At 47.1% G+C, this 21,087-nt stretch overlaps 1 protein-coding gene across 1 annotated transcript in view; it reads right to left on the reverse strand.

Annotated features, from left to right (window-relative positions):
• The window catches only part of FRAS1 (Fraser extracellular matrix complex subunit 1), a 523,356-nt gene that overhangs the window by 77,312 nt on the left and 424,957 nt on the right, over positions 1-21,087 (reverse strand). Inside the window, 7 exon segments of the mRNA XM_060247149.1 lie at positions 1,767-1,886; positions 2,915-3,103; positions 5,294-5,557; positions 6,921-7,074; positions 9,478-9,668; positions 13,391-13,523; positions 16,140-16,302. Coding sequence (XP_060103132.1) covers positions 1,767-1,886; positions 2,915-3,103; positions 5,294-5,557; positions 6,921-7,074; positions 9,478-9,668; positions 13,391-13,523; positions 16,140-16,302 — 1,214 coding nt within the window.

A 21,087-nucleotide genomic window follows, 5' to 3' on the forward strand; every position in this document is an offset into this window, starting at 1 on the left:
TCTAGCAGGAGCTCCTTTGCATATTAGGCCACACCCTCCTGATGTAGCCAATCCTCCTGGAGCTTACAAGGCTCCTTTTTTGTAACCTCTTGGAGGATTGGCAACATCAGGGGTGTGTGGCCTAATATGCAAAGGAGCTCCTGCTAGAATTCCGCCCCTGTGTGTATGTATATATATTTTAAACCTATTCATTTTTTGGTAACTACTTTTTTTAACCTATTTTAACATACAGGGGAAGGCTGGATATTCTTGAACAATGAATTACGCATCAGAAAATAATTTACCTGTCTTTCTCCTAAGACTGCAGAATTCACCCATGGAACTCTATTAAAAATGCAGCGCAACAAATAAAACTGTTGGCAGATTTTTTTAAAAAAGGAAACAGCTGGGTCCAGACAAAATTGACAATTTCTGCCACTCTCTTCTTCCTGCTGCAGAACCCACACCCACCATGTCATTCTTCAGAATTCCCTCACCCCCAAGAGCAGCATTTTGGGAAGACAGGTGGGCTGCAGTGAAAGGATGAGGGGCAGAAAGTTCCATTCTACCCTTGGAGAATTCATGGAAGCATGCTTTCCTTTCCTCTAAAAGGTAAAGGCAGTCCCCTGTGCAAGCACCAGTCGTTTCCGACTTTGGGGTCACGTTGCTTTCCCAACGTTTTCACGGCAGACATTTTACGGGGTGGCTTGCCATTGCCTTCCCCAGTCATCTAGACTTTCACCCCAGCAAGCTAGGGACTTACTTTACCGACCTCGGAAGGATGAAAGGCTGAGTCAACCTTGAGCCGGATCGTACTCAGGTCGTGAGCGGAGATTAGGACTGCAGCACTGCAGCTTTACCACTCTGCACCACGGGGCTCTTTCATTTCCTCTTGCAGCTTTTCAAAAAGGACTGGGAGACCCAAAGAGCAGAGACTGCAGCTCAGAGGGAAATTATCTCCTTTCCCTTTTGAGTGATGTCTTCTATGAATGGAATAGCTTGCAAACCAATATGATTTTTTGGGAGGGTTTCTGCTTAGCCCCCCCCTTCTTGGTGCACCTCACCCCATGTCACATCTGCTCTGTTCCACAATCCTCAGGAAGAGGTCTTCATGGTTCACTGTACAAAGCTTCAAGCAGGGGTTTTTTTTTTGTAGCAGGAACTCCTTTGCATATTAGGCCACACCCTTTAATGTAGCCAATTCTCCTGGAACTTACGGCAGGCCCTGTAAGAAGAGCTCTGTAAGCTCTTGGAGGATTGGCTACATCAGGAGGGTGTGGCCTAATATGCAAAAGGCCACAGTGGCAGGGGTTGTTTTGTAAGGGAAAAGGTGCAGGAGCTCAGTAGCATATCTCATTTGTGTATGCCTCAGGATCTGTGTGCAACAGGGAGAGAACTCCCCATTGCATGCAGGCCCTGGCTGGAGGTTCAGGAGTTATGCTCCTGTGTGCTCCTGCTGAATTCAAACCTTGCACAGGGGTGCGTGGCCTAATCCTGCTACAAAAAAAGCCCTGGCTCCAAGCAAATTAACAGAGGATAAGGAAATTAGTGACGGTTAGGATGATGAGGAGATGTTACTCTGGGTGCCCTTGAACATTCAGATGGTAAAACTGAAACCCTGGTATATTCCCTGCCTGGATGATCACCTACTGGTGATCATGCTGTTTTTTTTGTGCAAATCATGTCCCGCAGTCCAGATATTGGTCAGAATTTCCTGGTTTCCAGTGAAACAAATTTCCTTTCTTGCCAAAAAGGAAATAATGTCGCAGAAGGATCTTTGGCCTTACCTATGACGTTAATAGAAAACGACTGGTTGACCAATTTGTTTCCTTCCGTGTCCGCCACGTCAAAACTGAAAGCAAACATCCCCGAGTGCTCCCCTTTCTTGTGGCTGTACTCCACCTGTCCTGTAGAGTTGAGGCAGAAGGGAAAGGAGAGATGTAATGCTTCGCAGCTGTACTGTTTTACCGCAGCTGGACATTTGTGTCACTGCCCATTCTAAATTTATTTGTATACTTATTTATTTACAAAATCTATATCCCACCAGGGGTCCCTAGCCTTGTTGAGCTTGCAGGCGGCTTTTGGTTGGTGGATGCAACAAAATGGCTGCCACAGGGAGTGGAGCCAGCCGCAAAATGATTGCCACAGCTTAACCTCAGTAACACAGGGTAGATCAGGGGTGTCAAACTCATTTGTTATGAGGGCCGAATCTGACATAAATGAGATCTTGTTGGGCTTTACCATTTGTGTACCTATTTAGGTAGCAGAGACATAAATATTATAAAGGACACAGGCAAACACAATTAAACATGTTTGTTTTTTAAAAAAAATTAGTATTCATAGACCTTAAAGGTGCTTTCTTTGTAGCTCTTCCATGGGATCAAGGGAACTGGGCAAAGGAAGCTCTGGCTCTTTCCTTCCTTCCCCAGGGAATGAGGAGGGGGAGAAGTCTCAGCCAATAGAGGGAAGGGAGACTTCACTCAGTAGCTCCGCTGTGTGATTGAGAGAGCCTGGCAAAGCAAGCTAGACTTCCTCCCCAAGGGAGGAGCCTCAGCCAATGGAGAAAACAGAGGTTTTGCTCTGTAGTTCCTGTGTGATTGAGTAAGTCTTGCAAAGCAAGCTGTGATGCAGAAGGAAACAAGAAAGAGGGAGAAGGAAGCAGAGGACAGCCATTTGCTTGAGGGCCTGATAGGAGCCCATGTTTGACTCCCCTGGATCCTTGTGCTGCAGTGGCAACAGTTGGCAGAGCAACATTTATTTAAAAAACTGCACAGCCAATCAAATCTCTAATAGTCGATCAGATTATTTCCTAGACAAAAGCACCACCTGGCCCCACCCACTCACCCAAAACACTCAGAGGGCACCAGAAAGAATGTTGTTCAGTGCCTTGGTGCCCCCAACCATGTTGGGGATTGCTGGTCTACAAAGCACTCACCTTTATTGATATCCGCCTGCGTGAAGCTGTTGACCGGACCATTAACAGAGACGGGAACCCGGGAACCCCTCTGATTCACGTGCAGAAATCCAAGGGCAGGATCCTTGTTTAGAATGTATCTGATAGACGTGTCATCAGAATTAGGGTCGGTAGCTTTTAAGTGCTGATCTGTGATGATGGCCACAGAGCCTGGTTGGTAAAAGAAAACACTCAAGACCTGTGATTCCTTTTCGCTGAGCCATTCCAGAAACAACAGACGCCGCTGTAGCCCCATTCAGGGTTGGATTCAACCCTGCGGAGAACCCTAGGCAGTCAAAATCTTGCCCCCCCACCCCACCCCGGAAATAATCTGAGTTGGAGCTGCCGCCCCACGGCCTGTGACCCTCGCTGCAGCCTGCAGTCCCCTTCTCAGAAGCCCCTTTGACAAAGCAGAGTGGGAGAGGCAGAGAGAGGCAAACTTGGTGATGACGCCAGCATCAGCCATACCAGGCAAGTTGGGCAAAGAGCGGCTCAGTCGCTGGCAATGCATGAAGGCACTTGGAGGGCTGCAAGCAGGGGGGAAACCAAGGGTAGATGCCGGCTCAGGGCCCCTAAAAGCATGGTGCTCATAGACCAGTGCTTACTTGGCCTAATTGTTAATCCGGCCCTAGCCCCATTTACTCAAAAATATTCAGTTATTACAAATGTTCAGATAAACAGGATCACTCTTTTTAGAGTGGGTGTTCTATGGAAGAAGGGCCACAACTGGGAGTAGAAACCAGCACTATGACTTCCAAATATTTTTAGGAGCCTAGAGCGCTGGAGACAACTATATGTGCTCATACTTATCTTGTTACTCTTTCCTCTCCTGACTAAGATTGCTGACCTCCAGGTGGGGCCTGAAGTTAGGCTTGCCAATCCCCAGGTCCCAGTGGGGGTTCTTCCGCTTTCCCAGGCTGCTTCCCGCCCCCAGTCAGCTGGCCGGCGGGGGGAAGCCCCACCCCCAGAGGACCATGTGCCTTTCCACCTCCGGAGGCTTCAGTCTCCGATTGAAAGGCTTCCTCTTGGGATGGGGTGTCTGTGTTACTTTGAAGACGTTGGCAGCAGCTCGTGAGTAGAGATGCCAATCCGTCGCTTCAGAGTCGCCAGGAACGGGGTGGGTGGGCCGGGAGGGAAATATCTGCTGAGCACTTCTTTATTCCCTATGTGGAGATCGATTCTCATAGGGTGTAATGGGGAATTGATCTGGAGGCTTCGGGGGCTCTGGGGGAGCTATACTTTGAGGTAGAGGCACCAAATTTTCAGTATAGTATCTAGTGCCTCTACCCAAAGTAACCCCCAAGTTTCAAAACGATTGGACCAGGAGGTCCAATTCTATGAGCCCCAAAAGAAGGTGCCCCTATCCTTCATTATTTCCTATGGAAGGAAGACATTTAAAAAGGTGTGCTGTCCCTTTAAATGTGATGGCCAGAACTCCCTTGGAGTTCAATTATGCTTGTCACACCCTTGTTCCTGGCTACACCCCCAATGTCTCCTGGCTCCACCCCCAAAGTCTCCTGGCTCCACCCCCAAAGTCCCCAGATATTTCTTGAATTGGACTTGGCAACCCTACCTGAAGTGCTCCAGGAATTAGAACTGATCTCCAGGTGACAGAGAAGAGCTCCCCTGGAGAAAACGGCTGCTTTGGAGGGTGAACTTTGTGGCATTATACCACACAGAGGCCCCTCCCCTCCCCAAACTCCTCCCTCCTCAGGCTCTACCCCTAAAATCTCCAGGTATTTCCCAAATTAGAAATGGCAAGCCTAGTGGCCCGAGCTCACCAAGATCTGAACCTTGATCTCCCCAATTCTTGTCCCACAATCATTATCACCAAGGCTTTTTTTTCGAGCAGGAACGCACAGGAACGCAGTTCCAGCTGCCTTGGTGTCAGGGGGTGTGGCCTAATATGCAAAGGATTCCCTGCTGAGCTTTTCCTGCAAAAGGCCCTATGCATAGCGATGGTGGTGTCAGGGGGTGTGGCCTAATATGCAAATGAGTTCCTGCTGGGAAATTTCTACCCAAAAAGCCCTGGTTATTACCATGCACTCAAGGGTGAAATTCTAGGAGGAGCTCCTTTACATATTAGACTACACACCCTGATGTAGCCCATCCTCCAAGTGCTTTCAAGGCTCTTTTTGTAAGCTCCTGGAGGATTGGCTACATCAGGGGTGTGTGGTCTAATATGCAAAGGAGCTCCTGCTAGAATTCCACCCCTGCATGCACTGGCTGCTATAATGCCATGACCTTTTACAAGAAATGTAATGCCACAGGAAGGATAAGTCTCCAGTGTATAGTTTCATTATTAACACTGTTACAATCCCCGCAGAAAATGTGCGTTACGTTCCCTCCTTCATTCCGTACCGGCAGAAAGTTGCAGGCCCCTGTTCACAGCCAGTCTGGGTAGATCTGAGCTCTGCTGCTCCATGAAGACCTCCACCTTCCCGGTCTGCGTGTAGCTTCCATCAGTGAGGGAGAACCTGAATTCATCAGACTGAGCTCTGGGACTCTCGAGCACGTAAACGATCAGTTCGTCCAGGACATCCTGGTAGGTGAAGGTGGAGCCCTCTGACAGAGCCTGTCCATTCTCCAAAGGATCCAAGGAGGACAGTCTCTTGAGGAGAAAGCCTACAGACAAGAAGCATATTACGGGTTCCGTTTTATGGACCTCACAAACCCCCTTCTTTCTTATCAGCCTTGCACCTTACTTCTGTTCCCTACCAATTGCCACTAATTCTTCCCACAATTCATGATTGACTTAGGGAATTTATTATGACAAGATCAAGCGGCTGCCACCAAATACTTTCCCAAAGAGATATGTTTAAAGAACATCACTCTCTCTCCTCTCAAAAATAACCACACGATACCCCTAAATTAGGCACAGTGCATAGAGCCGGAAGAGATCTTCAGGGTCATCTAGTTCAGCCCTCTACACCAGGGGACCCCAACCCCTGGTCCATGGCCTGTTAGCAACCGGGCCATGGGTTGTATAATTATTTCATTATATATTAAAATATAGTAATAATAATAATAAGATGACAACATTGGATTTAGATCCTGCCCTCCACTCTGAATTTCAGAGTCTCAGAGTGGCTCACAATCTCCTTTACCTTCCTCCCCTACAACAGACACCCTGTGAGGTAGGTGGAGCTGAGAGAGCTCTTACAGCAGTTGCCCTTTCAAGGACAGCTCTGTGAGAGCTATGGCTGACCCAAGGCCATTCCAGCAGGTGTATGTGGAGGAGTGGAGAATCAAACCTGGTTCTCCCAGATAAGAGTCTGCACACTTCACCACCACACCAAACTAATAGAAATAAAGTGCACAATTGTATCATCCCAAAACCACCACCACCCCACATCCCTGAGAAAATTGTCTTCTACAAAACCGGTCCCTGGTGCCAAAAAGGTTGGGGACCACTGCTCTACACAATGCAGGGAAATTCACAACTATCTTACACACACACACACACACACACACACACACACCCAGTGACCCCTGCTCAATGCCCAGAAGATGGCAAAACACCTCCAGGATCTCTGGCCAAACTGACCAGGAGAAAATTGCTTCCTGACCCCAAGGTGGTGATCAGCATTTCCTTGGGCATGTAAGAAGAGGCCATGAGAACTCAGCACTGATGCAACCCTTCTTGCCCTCCTTCCCATGATCTGCCTAAATTCACAGAATCAGCATTGCTGTCAGATGGCCATGTGGCCTCTGTTTAAAAACCTTCAAAGAAAGCAAGCCTAAGTTCTAGTGAATAGGATCCAGGACGTTACAGTTAAAGGGACTCCTTTGTTCACAGACATTATCAAAATCTGAGTTTAAATTAATGCATGATCTCTTGGCTTTTGGCTACTCAAGCTGATCAGGTGAAAATTTAGACCACCATTCTGGGAACTCCCAGATTCCGGGAGCTGCTGGAAGGCCAAGTTCATAAAATAACATCATTGTGTCGCATAAACACGTGCTTGGGTCGTGCTGCGTGTCTTACCATGTACGGGTTTCTTGGTGATGGCAAAGACCAGTTGGTTGTTAGGAGTGTCCAGGTCTTTTGTCCTCAAGGAGGAATTTCTGATGACCGCCCCGTTGCCACCCTGGACTTTAACTGGTTCCACCTCCAACTCTGGAGGCTCATCATTCAGACGCTACGAAAAGCACAAAGATGGTCAGGAGAGGACAGGATGCTCATGAAAAGAAACGGGCGTGCCACACCAAAGGAATGAACGGGAAATGCGAGGAAGAGTTCAAAAGCAACCCTGAAAATGTAACAAGTGGGCTGAACCAGAGGAGACAGAGCTGCCCCAGGGTTCCTAGTCTGTCAAGTATCAGATGCGCAGGTAACCAATTCAAATCTGGGAACAGGGATGTTCAAACACTCACCAGCTGACTGAGCTCCCACAAACAAGGAGTTAATTTTTCAATGATTGGTTTTGACTGTTTTGGTGATAGGCTCATGGCTATTTGATGATATCCCTTCTAAAAGGATATCCTAAAGCAGGGGTGCTGAACTCACTTGTTATGAGGGTCGGATCTGACATAAATGAGACCTTGTCGGGCTGGGCCATGTGTGTACCTATTTATGATTAGCTAGCAGAGATATCAACTTTTAAAAGGACACCCACAAACACGACTAAAGATTTTTTTTTTAAACCCCTTAAAATAAAACATGCTTAAAACATTAGCACTTGTTGGGCTTAAAGGTGCTTTCTTTGTGTCTCTCCCATGGGATCCAGGAAACTGGACTAAGGAAGCTCTGGCTCTTTCCACCCCTCCCCAGGGGACCAGGAAGGGGAGGAGCCTCAACCATTGGAGAAAATCGAGGCTTTGCTCTGTAGCTCCTGTGCAATTGAGGAAGCCTTGTAAAGCAAGCTGAGCTGCAAAAGGAAGCAAGAGAGAGGGAGAAGAAAGCAGACAAGAACCAGTTGCTTGGGGGCCTGATAGGAGCCTTTTGGGGACCTGATTCGGCCCCTGGGCCACATGTTTGACACTCCTGTCCTAAATGCTATTTGGCTACATCCCTTCCTTACAGTGAAGCTGGCTTTTCCTGCCCATGCCGTGGACTTTTGAAGGCTTTTAAAAATCAATTGTTAACTGCTATCATGATCTAATGTTCTAACAGTATATTACCATGATCGCTGCACAGCTTTCATTTAAGGAGTAAGTCTCTAGTCCCTGTCATTGCAGAGTTACAAAGGGAAAGGCGCAGGCAGCACAGTCCCCATTATGTCCACGATGCCTCAGACCAGCACAAAACCAGAAAGTTTACTAAGGCTTTAGTGAGCACAAGACATGGTTAGCGCTAGTCCTCGTTCTGGGCAGGAGCTCACAAGAGTGGAGCTCTGGAACCTCTACATTTTATTGTGCTCTTTCTTTCTTACACCTTTCCCCCCCCGCCACCCACCCAAAAAAAATGCTTCTGGGCTCCATTGTTCAAACCCCCTAGGAGAATTTTGCTGAACTCTTAAGATCTGACAAACTTTCTAGTATTTTCCCCCAGAAAAAAATGGGAAAACACCCAAAAAACATACAAAGCAGACAGATGAAAATCTCCATCGTGCCACTGTGGCCACATAGGAAAAAGTAATTTTAAAAAGTATGATGGGAGTAAGGTTTTATTATGACAATTAAGAACATAAGGACATAAGAGAAGCCATGTTGGATCAGGCCAATGGCCCATCCAGTCCAACACTCTGTGTCACACAGTGGCCAAATTTTTTTTTATGTATATATATATACACACACACTGTGGCTAATAGCCACTGATGGACCTCTGCTCCATATTTTTATCTAAACCCCTCTTGAAGGTGGCCATGCTTGTGGCCGCCACCACCTCCTGTGTCAGTGAATTCCACATGTTAATCACCCTTTGGGTGAAGAAGTACTTCCTTTTATCCGTTTTAACCTGTCTGCTCAGCAATTTCATCGAATACGAGTTCTTGTATTGTGAGAAAGGGAGAAAAGGACTTCTTTCTCGACTTTCTCCATCCCATGCATTATCTTGTAAACCTCTATCATGTCACCCTGCAGTCGACGTTTCTCCAAGCTAAAGAGCCCCAAGCGTTTCAACCTTTCTTCATAGGGAGGTTTATAATGAATTATAATTCAAGAAGCATTTTAAGGTAGATGCTGAGTGGATAAAATTTAGTACACTTTCCAGTGATGCCAGGGGCATGTGGCATATAAAAACTGAGCTCCAGCACCTCTTTCTCTATTCAATGACCATGGTAGCAGTCTAATCTTAGCTTAGCGGGTCATAAGTTGTGCAGGAGAGCCAGTGGGGAGGATTCATGATATGGAGGATCCATGGCTCAGAGCAGGACATCTGCCTGGAATGCAAAAGACTCCAGTTCAATCAATGGGATTTCCCATTTTAAAAGCGACAGGGAGTGGTTGAATTGAAAGACCTTTGTTTAAAGACCCTGGACAATCAATCCAAGCTTTGCAAGATACATGAGACAGAACTCAGTTATAAGACAGCTGACTACAGCTTTATGCACAGGAAGCCAGAGATGTTAAGTACAAGAAGCCCCATTAGTGATCTGACTTACCTTAATAGTGATATTGACGCTGCCCGTTTCTGATTGTCTGAAACCATCACTGATGTAAAAGCTAAAGGTGTCCACGGATGGTTCAATGTTTTCATGAACGCTCTGAAAGTAATAAATGCGGTTCTCTACCACATCTTGAATAGAGAACGTCAGGTCCGAGCTTGTGACACCTCCAGGACCAAACTGTCCACCTGCGAACACGGCATCGGTCATGTGAAAGATTATGCACTGCTCCTCGAATACAGCATCTGTAATTTTAGCTCAACACTCCACTTAGAAAAGAAGAAGAGTTGGTTTTTATACCCCTACTTATCTGTACCCTAAGGAGCCTCGAAGTGGCTTACAAGCCCCTTCCTCTCCTATCCCTGCAACAGGCACCTTGTGACAGCCCCGCCTACCTCACAAGATGCCTCTTGCGGGGAAGAAGAAGAAGACTGCAGATTTATACCCACCCTTCTCTCAGAGTCTCAGAGCGGCTTAAAAATCCTTTATCTCCTTCCCCCGCAACAGACACCCTGTGAGGTGGGTGGGGCTGAGAGAGCTCTGACAGAAGTTGCCTTTTCAAGGACAACTCCTGCGAGAACTATGGCTGACCCAAGGCCATTCCAGCAGCTGCAAGTGGAGGAGTGGGGAATCAAACCTGGTTCTCCCAGATAAGAGTCTTTGCCCTTAACCACTACACCAACCTGGCTCTCTAGGAGAGGAGGGGAAGGTGATTGAAAGCCGCTCTGAGACTGAGGGAATTGGGTCTGGTCCAAGATCACCCAGCAGACTTCATGTGGAGGAGTGGGGAATCAAACTCAGTTCTTGAGATTGCAGCTGGCTGCTCTTAACCACTATACCATGCTGCCTCTCAGAAGAAACAGGAGTAATAAAAGAAATAGTAGCATTAGCAGTAACTTAGAGCCAGCGTAGCTTAGTGGTCAAGAGCAGCAGACTCTGATCTGGAGAACTGGGTTTGATTCCCCACTCCTTCACATGACGCCTGCCGGGTGACCTTGGGCCAGTCACAGTTCTCTCTCATCTCCAGCTACCTCACAGGGTCCCTGGGTGGGGAGAGGAAAGGAAGGCGACTGTAAGCCACTGTGAGACTCCTTAGGGCAGGGAAAAACAGAGTATAACAACCAACTCTTCTTCTTCTTCTAGTAGTAGTAACAGTACTTGTTGCAGCAGTACTAGTATAGTATTAGGGATGAATATTAATGCTGGTGGCTTTCACAACAGCCTGCAGCAGCTAACTGTGGAACTTAATTAGGAGCAGCTGAGAAAGTAGTGTCCAAGGGCAGGGGAAAAAAAAAAATACTCTGACACACATAAAAAACAGATGAATCCCTCCCACCAGCCCATTTAGAATGAACTCTAGGTTCCAATGACTTCCTGACAGCCAAGAAAACAAGGACTTTAAGCCACTTCAGCCAGTTGGTGTAGTGGTTAAGCACGCGGACTCTTATTCGGGAGAACTGGGTTTGATTCCCCACTCCTCTGCTTGCAGCTGCTGGAATGGCCTTGGGTCAGCCATAGCTCTCGCAGAGTTGTCCTTGAAAGGGCAGCTTCTGGCAGAGCTCTCTCAGCGCCACCTGCCTCACAGGGTGTCTGTTGTGGGGGAGGGAGGTAAAGGAGATTGTAAGCCGCTCTGAGATTCAGAGTGAAGGGCGGGGTATAAATTCAATACCTTCTTCTTCTAAATCCCTCTTCTGAGGCTATGAATTCATTCCATGCTTCAGCTCATACTCACTCTGGGGAGCAAGACTAGTTCTGCTATTAGCTTGGGGTGGGGAGAAAGAGCAAGGTCCAGTAGAGTATCATTAAAGGACTAGTTCTGCTATTAGCTTGGGGTGGGGAGAAAGAGCAGGGTCCAGTAGAGTATCATTAAAGGGCAGCAAGCGGCCATTTATTAATTCACTAACTAATTTATTCATGAATGCATCAGTGAATTCAGTTATACTAATCCCTTTCAATTTTTTACTATCAGGGGACTAGAAAGACAGGAGAGCGAGTGTGGAGGACACTGCATGGAGTTTGGACTTATTTGCTTTGCACTGCTTTGGCCAGGGCTGAGAGAGGTCTTGGGCCTGGCCACAAAGCACCTCTTCGGCTCAGAGAGGTCTTGATAAACGGCAGAGTGCTGGACCATTGACATTCAGATGCAACATTTAGTCCCCCCCTTCCAGGCCTTTCTGCCGTCATTTGAAAATCTCTTTATCCCAGAAAACCTTTAAGAAGAATGGGTGTTATTTCTGGGTTTTATCTTTAAATTTTGCCCTGACTTGAGTGACCCAGGTAAACATGGTCTTGGATGAGAAGCGGGGCTGGCACAGGTCAGCCATTGGATGGGAGACGCACAAGGAATTCCAGGGATGCTACACCAAGGAAAGCAATAGCAAACCACCTCTTTTCAGTTTGGTGTAGTGGTTAAGTGTGCGGGCTCTTATCTGGGAGAACCGGGTTTGATTCCTCACTCCTCCACTTGCACCTGCTGGAATGGCCTTGGGTCAGCCATAGCTCTGGCAGAGGTTGTCTTTGAAAGGGCAGCTGCTGTGAGAGTCCTCTCAGCCCCACCCACCTCACAGGGTGTCTGTTGTGGGGGAGGAAGGTAAAGGAGATTGTGAGCCGCTCTGAGACTCTTCGGAGTGGAGGGCGGGATATAAATCCAATATCTTCATCTACCTCACAGGGTGTCTTTTGTGGGGGAGGAAGGTAAAGGTGATTGTGAGCCGCTCTGAGACTCTTCGGAGTTGAGGGCAGGATATAAATCCAATATCTTCATCTACCTCACAGGGTGTCTGTTTTGGGGGAGGAAGGCAAAGGAGATTGTGAGCCACTCTGAGACTCTTTGGAGTGGAGGGCGGGATATAAATCCAATATCTTCTTCTTCTTCTTCTCTCGCCTTGAAAACTCTATGGCAGGGGTGGCCAACAGTAGCTCTCCAGATGTTTTTTTGCCTACAACTCCCATCAGCCCCAGCCATTGGCCATGCTGGCTGGGGCTGATGGGAGTTGTAGGCAAAAAACATCTGGAGAGCTACCGTTGGCCCTGCCCTATGGGGTTGCCATAACTCAACTGTGACTTAACAGCACTTTACATATCTTAAATTTTAAATACTGGTGGCTTATAAGCACTATTAGATTTCATCAGGGCTTTTCTTGTAGCAGGAACTCCTTTGCATATTAGGCCACACCCCCTGATGTAGCCAATCCTCCTGGAGTTTATAGTAGGCCCTGTACTAAGAGCCGTGTAAGCTCTTGGAGGATTGGCTGCAACAGGGGTGTGTGTGGCTTAATATGCAAAGAAGTTCCTGCTACAAAAAAGCCCTGGATTTCATGGTGATGGTATTTTTCACTCTTTAATTTCAAGAGCCACTTTTTCTCAGCAAGGAAAAGGGTTACAGAAATCACAGAAAATGTTTATTTATTTAATACATTTGTATCCCAGCCATTCTTTCTGGAACTAAGGAAAGTGTACATTGCTTGGTACTCCTCCATTTTATCCTCATAGCAACAATCCTGCAATACAGTCCGGGCTGAGAGTCAGTGACCAGCCCCACAGTTACCCAGCAAGCTTCATGGCAGAGTGAGGATTTGAATCCAGATCTCCCAGATCCTAGCACAACACTCTAAGCACTATGCCATACTGGTTCGTTAATATGCCTGCCTCTTGCAGATGCTCAAAGAAAGAGACAAAGGCAGAGCAGCTACTCATACAGAGATGCAGGTGCACACTCTGGACCTCACAGATGCCTTTCATCATTGCAATTAATTTGTTTTTATGTCGCTCGGAATCAGATAACAACAACAGCAAAAAAACCCAAAACAACATCAGCAACAACAACAGCAACAATAGAAGTTATAATTGTCATTATTATTATTTGTAGTATTGGAACCTACTTGAAACTTATGCAGGGCTTGTCTCTTACCTGTTCGGGTGTTTCCAATGTATCCATATTGCGGCAGAGTTATGATTTTCACCACTGCGTCTTCTTGGACAAGATCAGAATCCACAGCAAGGGTATGGTGAGCTGCAAGCGGTACCCTCCCTCCTTCATCCACCTGAAAATACCAACACAATACTGAAGCATGTGACATTCGATTTAGACCAGATGCTTCCACCCCCTCCCCTTCGGTAGCCACTCATGAGCCAGTTTCAACCATGAGGAGAGAGGCACAAATGGAAGGGCTCATCTCTTCTCCAACAGCTTCTCCCCACTGTACTGAAGAGGTCTGGGAGGGACAATCAGCTATTATAGCTTTCAGGGCTTTTTTCTGTAGTAGGAACTCTTTTGCATATTAGGCCACACCCCCTGATGTAGCCAATCCTCTTAGAGCTTACAGTAGGCCCTGTACTAAGAGCCCTGTAAGCTCTTGGAGGATTGGCTACATCAGGGGTGTGTGGCCTAATAGGCAAAGGAGTTCCTGCTACAAAAAAAAAGCCCTGATATCTTTACAGCTGTAGCTCAGCTTCAGTCTCATTCTTTTCAAGCTGATTACATCCTAAGTCTCTTATTTGCAATGCCCCTCCCACTTTCTGACTGGCGACAGAAGGGCTTCGGGATCTCCATTGCAACTTTTATCTGAAGAAGGGAGCTTTGGCTCTCGAAAGCTCATACCCCGAAACTCCTGTTGGTCTCTAAGGTGCTTTCAGACTCGAATCTAGCTCTTCCATTACAGACCAACACGGCTACCCTCCCTAAACATTCTCATCTCATCAGTCGCAACTACAGCATCAGGGCTTTTTTTTTGCAGCAGGAGCTCCTTTGCCTATCAGGCCACACACCCCTATCGTAGTCAATCCTCAAAGAGCTTACAGTAGGCCCTGTACTAAGAGCCCTGTAAGCTTTTGGAGGATTGGCTACATCAGGGGGTGTGGCCTGATAGGCAAAGGAGTTCCTGCTATCAAAAAAAGCTCTGTGCAGCATTAAAACAGAGTTCTCAGCAGTAGAAAAGAGCATGAGACCAGCGGTGCTTTAAAGACTAACGAAGTTTGTGGCAAGAGAGGAGCTTTCGTGAGTCAGTGCTCACTTCTTCAACTAGAACGTGAAGAACGTGAGCCCATCTGTCCTGCATTCTGGAGAGTGGAGAGTGACTTCAGATGCTGCGTGACATTAGCAGGCAAATGACAACAGCAGGCTTCCCATCTTGATCTATCTCAGAGTTCGCAGCAGCTTTTTTCAGAGGGGACAGGACGCTCCTGGAGGAAAAGGACAACAATTCCCCCCATGGATTCGCTCGATTACTTTTCTCCCTTTCTCACAATACGAGAACTCGTGGGCTTTCAATGAAACTGCTGAGCAGTCGGGTTGGAACTGATAAAAGGAAGTACTTCTTCACCCAAAGGGTGATTGACACGTGGAATTCACTGCCACAGGAGGTGGTGGCAGCAACAAGCATAGACATCTTCAAGAGGGGATTGGAGAAATATATGGAGCAGAGGTCCATCAGTGGCTGTTAGCCACAGGGTATTATTGGAACTCTCTGTCTGGGGCAGTGATGCTCTGTATTCTTGGAGCTTGGGAGGGCACAGTGGGAGGGCTTCTAGCCCCACTGGTGGACCTCCTGATGGCGCTTGGGCTTTTTGGCCACTGTGTGACACAGAGTGCTGGACTGGATGGGCCATTGGCCTGATCCAACATGGCTTCTCTATTGTTCTTATGATTCATAGAAGCATCGGATCCAACCGAATGGTGCCCGGGTGCCTTACAGTTTTCACAGTACTGACCCAATTCTGTTCTTGATGTCTGCCTGTTTGCCATCTAATATTAATTAAATTCTCAAGTAAAAGAGAACCAAAGGTTTATTTATCTCGGTGTCCTGGCTACCATTTCTCCACCTTCAGTCAAGAGCCCTTGCCCTTTTTCCTATACCTGTATATTGCACACTGCTTGTATGGAGGATGGTGGAAGGGGAAACTAGGCTTGCTTTGCTTGTACTATTATGCCTTCCACTTTGCACAGACATAAGTAACCGTTTATGCCTTTCAGAGAGATGTACAGCCAGTCCTTCAAGATCATTTTATCTGTTTGCAGAGACAGCTCCTCTGCCCACTGTCTGCTATGTGAGAGTTGTTGGTGGGAAACAATCTGTATCAATTTATGCAGACTTTTTGCACTGTAGTTGGGACGGGCTCCTTAATGGCTCTAGATAAGGTATATAAGACTGCTCACCTCACCAGGTGAACCAGTTCTGACAACATCGTGTATGCTACTGATCTATCTAACTGAATTGAATTGCAGATTTATACCCCGCCCTTCTCTCTGAATCAGAAACTCAGAGCAGCTTACAATCTCCTATACCTTCTCCCCCCACAACGGACACCCTGTGAGGTGGGTGGGGCTGGAGAGGGCTCTCACAGCAGCTGCCCTTTCAAGGACAACCTCTGCCAGAGCTATGGCTGACCCAAGGCCATGCCAGCAGCTGCAAGTGGAGGAGTGGGGAATCAAACCCGGTTCTCCCAGATAAGAGTCCGCACACTTAACCACTCCACCAAACTGTCAATAAAGACAGTTTTCTGAACACACTGGAAGTCTTCTTTAATTGAGGATAGTCCCAGAGCTGACACCTTCTGTGCAAGCCGCATCTCTGACATCTAAAGGGGAGGAGAATTATACTTAATGACCCACGCCAAGGGTGCCCTGCTACAACTTGGACTCTGCCAGGGAATTTACGTACTGTGATATGATCAGCAAAAGCGAAGACAGGAAGCATGCCCTGGACATCCGTGATGGTGATGGTGAACATTTGACTGTCCAGCTGGTTGTCGTCAGCATCAAAAACAGCAAAATGGAAAATGTCTGTGACTGGCTGATGGACGGCTGCGAAGTCCGTGGAATATCTGCACAGGACACAGGGAGGGAGAGAGAAGCTGAGTTGCATTGACAGCCACACGAAAGGCTTTCGCATCCTTCCTCTGTCTCCGTACAACGAGGTGACAATTTAATCTTCTTCACCTCCGTTTCATCTGCTTGGGGAGAAAAAGGACTTGTGGTTTTATGCTACTGGGTGAGATGTAATGATAGGGAAAAGGTTATTCTGACAGCCCCGAAGAAGGGCCGGCGATAACAAACGGTGACGTTTTGGGCACTTAGATCCTATAGCAGTGTTAAAAGCAGAGACAAGACTCAGGAGGATGCTATTGCAAGAAAACAAAATGGGGAAGCAGGTTTTTATAGGCAGGGGTCGGAACACGGCTTACGAGAGAGCTAAAAAAAGTCTGACAGGGTGTTGCGTTCTCTAATATGCCAAGCTAATGAGGCCCACAAGTTCCCACTAAAGAAAATGGGTACAACTGTGGATGATGGGGCAGTGAACAGGATGCTGAGCGGTCCCACCTGAGGAAGAAGACGACCGTAGATTTATACCCCACTCTTCTCTGCATCAGAGTCTCAGAGCGGCTTACAATCTCCTATATCTTCTCCCCCCACAACAGACACCCTGTGAGGTGGGTGGGGCTGAGAGAGCTCTCCCAGAAGCTGACCTTTCAAGGACAGCTCTGCAAGAGCATGGCTGACCCAAGGCCATTCCAGCAGCTGCAAGTGGAGGAGCGGGGAATCAAACCTGGTTCTCCCAGATAAGAGTCTGCACACTTAACCACTACACCAAGCTGGCTCTCCATGGCCGCAGTGGTGGGGCCCATGGCTCAGTGGTTGAGCATCAGCCTTGCAAGCAGGAGGTCTGAGGTTCAATCCCCGGCATCTGCAGGTAGTAGGTGAAAGGCCTCCACTGGAGACCTTGGAGAGCCACTGCCAGTCCAAGCAGACAGTACTGATCTTGATGGATCAATGGGCTGATTCAGTATAAGCGGGGCTTTTTCTTGTAGCAGGAACTCCTTCGCATAATAGGCCACACACCCCTGATGTAGCCAATCCTCCAAGAGCTTACAGGGCTCTTGCTACAGGGTCTACTGTAAGCTCTTGGAGGATTGGCTACATCAGGGGGTGAAGCCTAATATGCAAAGCAGTTCCTGCTACAAAAAAAAAAAGCCCTGAGTATAAGGCAGCTTCATGTATAAGGATGTTCTTCGCAGCTGAGAACGAAACGGCTGGAAGAAAAACTTTCTCCAGTAGAACACGGCACTTGAGCCCGAAAGATTCTACAAACCATAATGATGATGCCAGCCGTGAAAACCTGAAATCTTTGATAGCTTCATATGTGTTCACTTCAGCATATGTGTTCCAATGGAGGCAAAGAGAGCAGAGAGGTGGTATCAGGATGAGGAAGGAGAGAGAGCAGAGGTGGAACCAAAGAGCCTGCCTCCACCTCACTGCAGGAAGAATAGCCAGAGAAGAGACACAGCGGGAGCAGCTCCCTACGTGGAGGCAAAAGGATCCAAACCACACTGGGGAAAGACTCCAGGGAGAAAACAAGGGGAAAACTCCAACGCTGAGGCAACAGCAGAGGATAAGAAGGGGATAAGAAGCAAGGATAAGAAGGGGAATCTTGTATTCTTCTTTTGTATGCGACGACTCATCATAGCGTTTCCTGCTAAGAAGAGAAGCTCAGATAGATATCTATGACTGAAAGGGATATCTGCGGCTGAAAGCATCGGGGAAAGGCCTTGGCCCCGATGAGCTACTGTCAGATCTCCAGAGGAATCGGTTGGCCAATAGAAAAGAATAAGAGTCCATTAGCACCTTAAAGACTAACAAAATATTTGTTTGTTTGTTTGTTATATTTGATTTATAGCCCGCCCTTTCCTGAATGGAAAAAAAGAGCCCCGTGGCGCAGAGTGTTAAAGCTGCAGTACTGCAGTCCTAAGCTCTGCTCACGACCTGAGTTCGATCCCTGGCGGAAGCTGGGTTTTCAGGTAGCCGGCTCGAGGTTGGCTCAGCCTTCCATCCTTCCAAGGTCGGTCAAATGAGTACCCAGTTTGCTGGGGGGAAAGCGTAGATGACTGGAGAAGGCAATGGCAAACCACCCCATAAAAAGTCTGACGTGAAAACGTGAAAGCAACGTCATCCCAGAGTCAGAAACGACTGGTGCTTGCACAGGGGACCTTTCCTTTCCCTTTCGGAATGGGCTCTGTGGTAGCTATGAGCTTTTGTGAGTCATTTGCTTGCTTCTTCATCCAAAGAAGCAAGCAGTGACTCACAAAAGCTCATACCCTACCACAAATTCTGTTAGTCTTTAACAACATAAGAGAAGCCATGTTGGATCAGGCCAATGGCCCATCTAGTCCAACACTCTGTTATATATATATATATATATATATATATATATATAAAATTTTGGCCACTGATGGACCTCTGCTCCATATTTTTATCTAACCCCCTCTTGAAGCTGGCTATGCTTGTAGCCGCCACCACCTCCTGTGGCAGTGAATTCCACATGTTAATCACCCTTTGGGTGAAGAAGTACCTCCTTTTATCCATTCTAACCCGACTGCTCAGCAATTTCATTGAATGCCCACGAGTTCTTGTATTGTGAGAAAGGGAGAAAAGGACTTCTTTCTCTACTTTCTCCATCTCATGCATAATCTTGTAAACCTCTATCATGTCACCCCGCAGTTGACGTTTCTCCAAGCTAAAGAGCCCCAAGCGTTTCAACCTTTCTTCATAGGGAAAGTGTTCCAAACTTTTAATCATTCTAGTTGCCCTTTTCTGGACTTTTTCCAATGCTATAATATCCTTTTTGAGGTGCGGTGACCAGAATTGTACACAGTATTCCAAATGAGACCGCACCATCGATTTATACAGGGGCATTATGATACTGGCTGATTTGTTGTCAATTCCCTTCCTAATAATTCCCAGCATGGCGTTGGCCTTTTTTATTGCAATCGCACACTGTCTTGACATTTTCAGTGAGTTATCTACCACGACCCCAAGATCTCTCTCTTGGTCACACCCCATCAACTTGTATTTGTAGCTGGGATTCTTGGCCCCAATGTGCATTACTTTGCACTTGGCCACATTGAACCTCATCTGCCACGTTGACGCCCACTCACCCAGCCTCAACAGATCCCTTTGGAGTGCCTCACAATCCTCTCTGGTTCTCACCACCCTGAACAATTTAGTGTCATCTGCAAACTTGGCCACTTCACTGCTTACTCTCAACTCCAAATCATTTATGAACAAGTTAAAGAACACGGGACCCAGTAGTGAGCCCTGTGGCACTCCACTGCTTACCGTCCTCCACCGCGAAGACTGCCCATTTATACTCACTCTCTGCTTCCTATTAATTAGCCAGTTTTTGATCCACAAGAGGACTCGTCCTTTTACTCCATGACTCTCGAGCTTACTAAAGAGCCTTTGATGAGGAACTTTATCAAAAGCTTTCTGGAAGTCAACGTAAACAATATCTATTGGGTCTCCTTTGTCCACATGTTTGTTCATCCCCTCAAAGAAATGTAATAGGTTAGTGAGGCAAGATCTTCCCTTACAGAACCCATGCTGAGTCTTTCTCAATAACCCATGTTCATCAATGTGCCTACTCATTCTGTCCTTGATAATGGTTTCTACCAACTTTCCCGGTATTGAAGTCAGACTGACTGGCTTGTAGTTTCCCAGATCTCCTCTGGAACCCTTTTTAAAGATGGGGGTGACATTTGCTATTTTCCAGTCCTCAGGAACAGGGGCAGATTTCAATGAAAGATTACATATTTTTGTCAGAAGATCCACAAGTTCATCTTTGAGTTCTTTCAGAACTCTTGGATGTATGCCACCCGGACCTGGTGACTTATTAGTTTTTAATTCATCTATCAGTTGTAGGACCTCCTCTCTTGTCACCTCAATCTGACTACTGGACTCTTACTCTTTTCTACTGCTATAGTCAAACTAACACAGCTATCTATCTTGATTTGGTTGGCCAATGTGTGAGACTGGATGCTGGACTAGAATGACCAGAGCCGTATTAATAATAAATTAGGCCAACTAGGCACTGGCTTATGGGCCCCCACACCTTTAGGGGCCCTGGGCCCTTGCTTCAGGGAAGGGAAGCATCCCTAGGCCTACAGCAGAGGCACTGACTAGACCAGGAACATCAAACTGGCTCTTGAATGGGGGCCCCCAAGATTTTGACTGCCTGGGGGCTTCCCGAGGGTTTAATCCGGCACTGAGAAAGACTACTGGTCTGATCCAGCATGTTTTTATGTGTAAGTGCAAGACCAGCATGACCAGAAGGTGGAGTTCCAATGAGATCACTTGGCTTGCCAGCATCTTTCAAGTTCCTTGAAGAAAAGCCCCACGTAGCCCTGGTCAAAAAGGTTTTGAAAAAGCACGAAAAACGTTTTACCAAAGGTGGAATAGGGATGCATGAACACACCATGATTTTGATCTCAAATGGCCTGAAGCTGTCTTAAAAACTCTCTCTCTTTCCAGCCGTTCAGGACATAAATGGAATTTGGTACCCTGTGAATTCAAAGCAGGTGCTTTGCCTACATCCTGGGGAGAGGATGTAGAGCAGGTATACTCAATCCCTGGCATCTCCAGTTTAAAGCATCAAGCTGCAGGCGATGCAAAGGACTCTGACCTGAGATCCCAGAGAGCTGTGACCAGTCAGCATATACAATACAGACTGTCAGACTCTGTTCATTGATACTATTGCTGAATGCTGACTACTAACCAGATTGATTAACTCACATACATGCTCACTAACCTGTGCTAGTAGAATAGGAGAGAGGGGC

Source organism: Heteronotia binoei, chromosome 9 (assembly GCF_032191835.1).
Source record: "Heteronotia binoei isolate CCM8104 ecotype False Entrance Well chromosome 9, APGP_CSIRO_Hbin_v1, whole genome shotgun sequence".
NCBI lineage: Eukaryota > Metazoa > Chordata > Lepidosauria > Squamata > Gekkonidae > Heteronotia > Heteronotia binoei.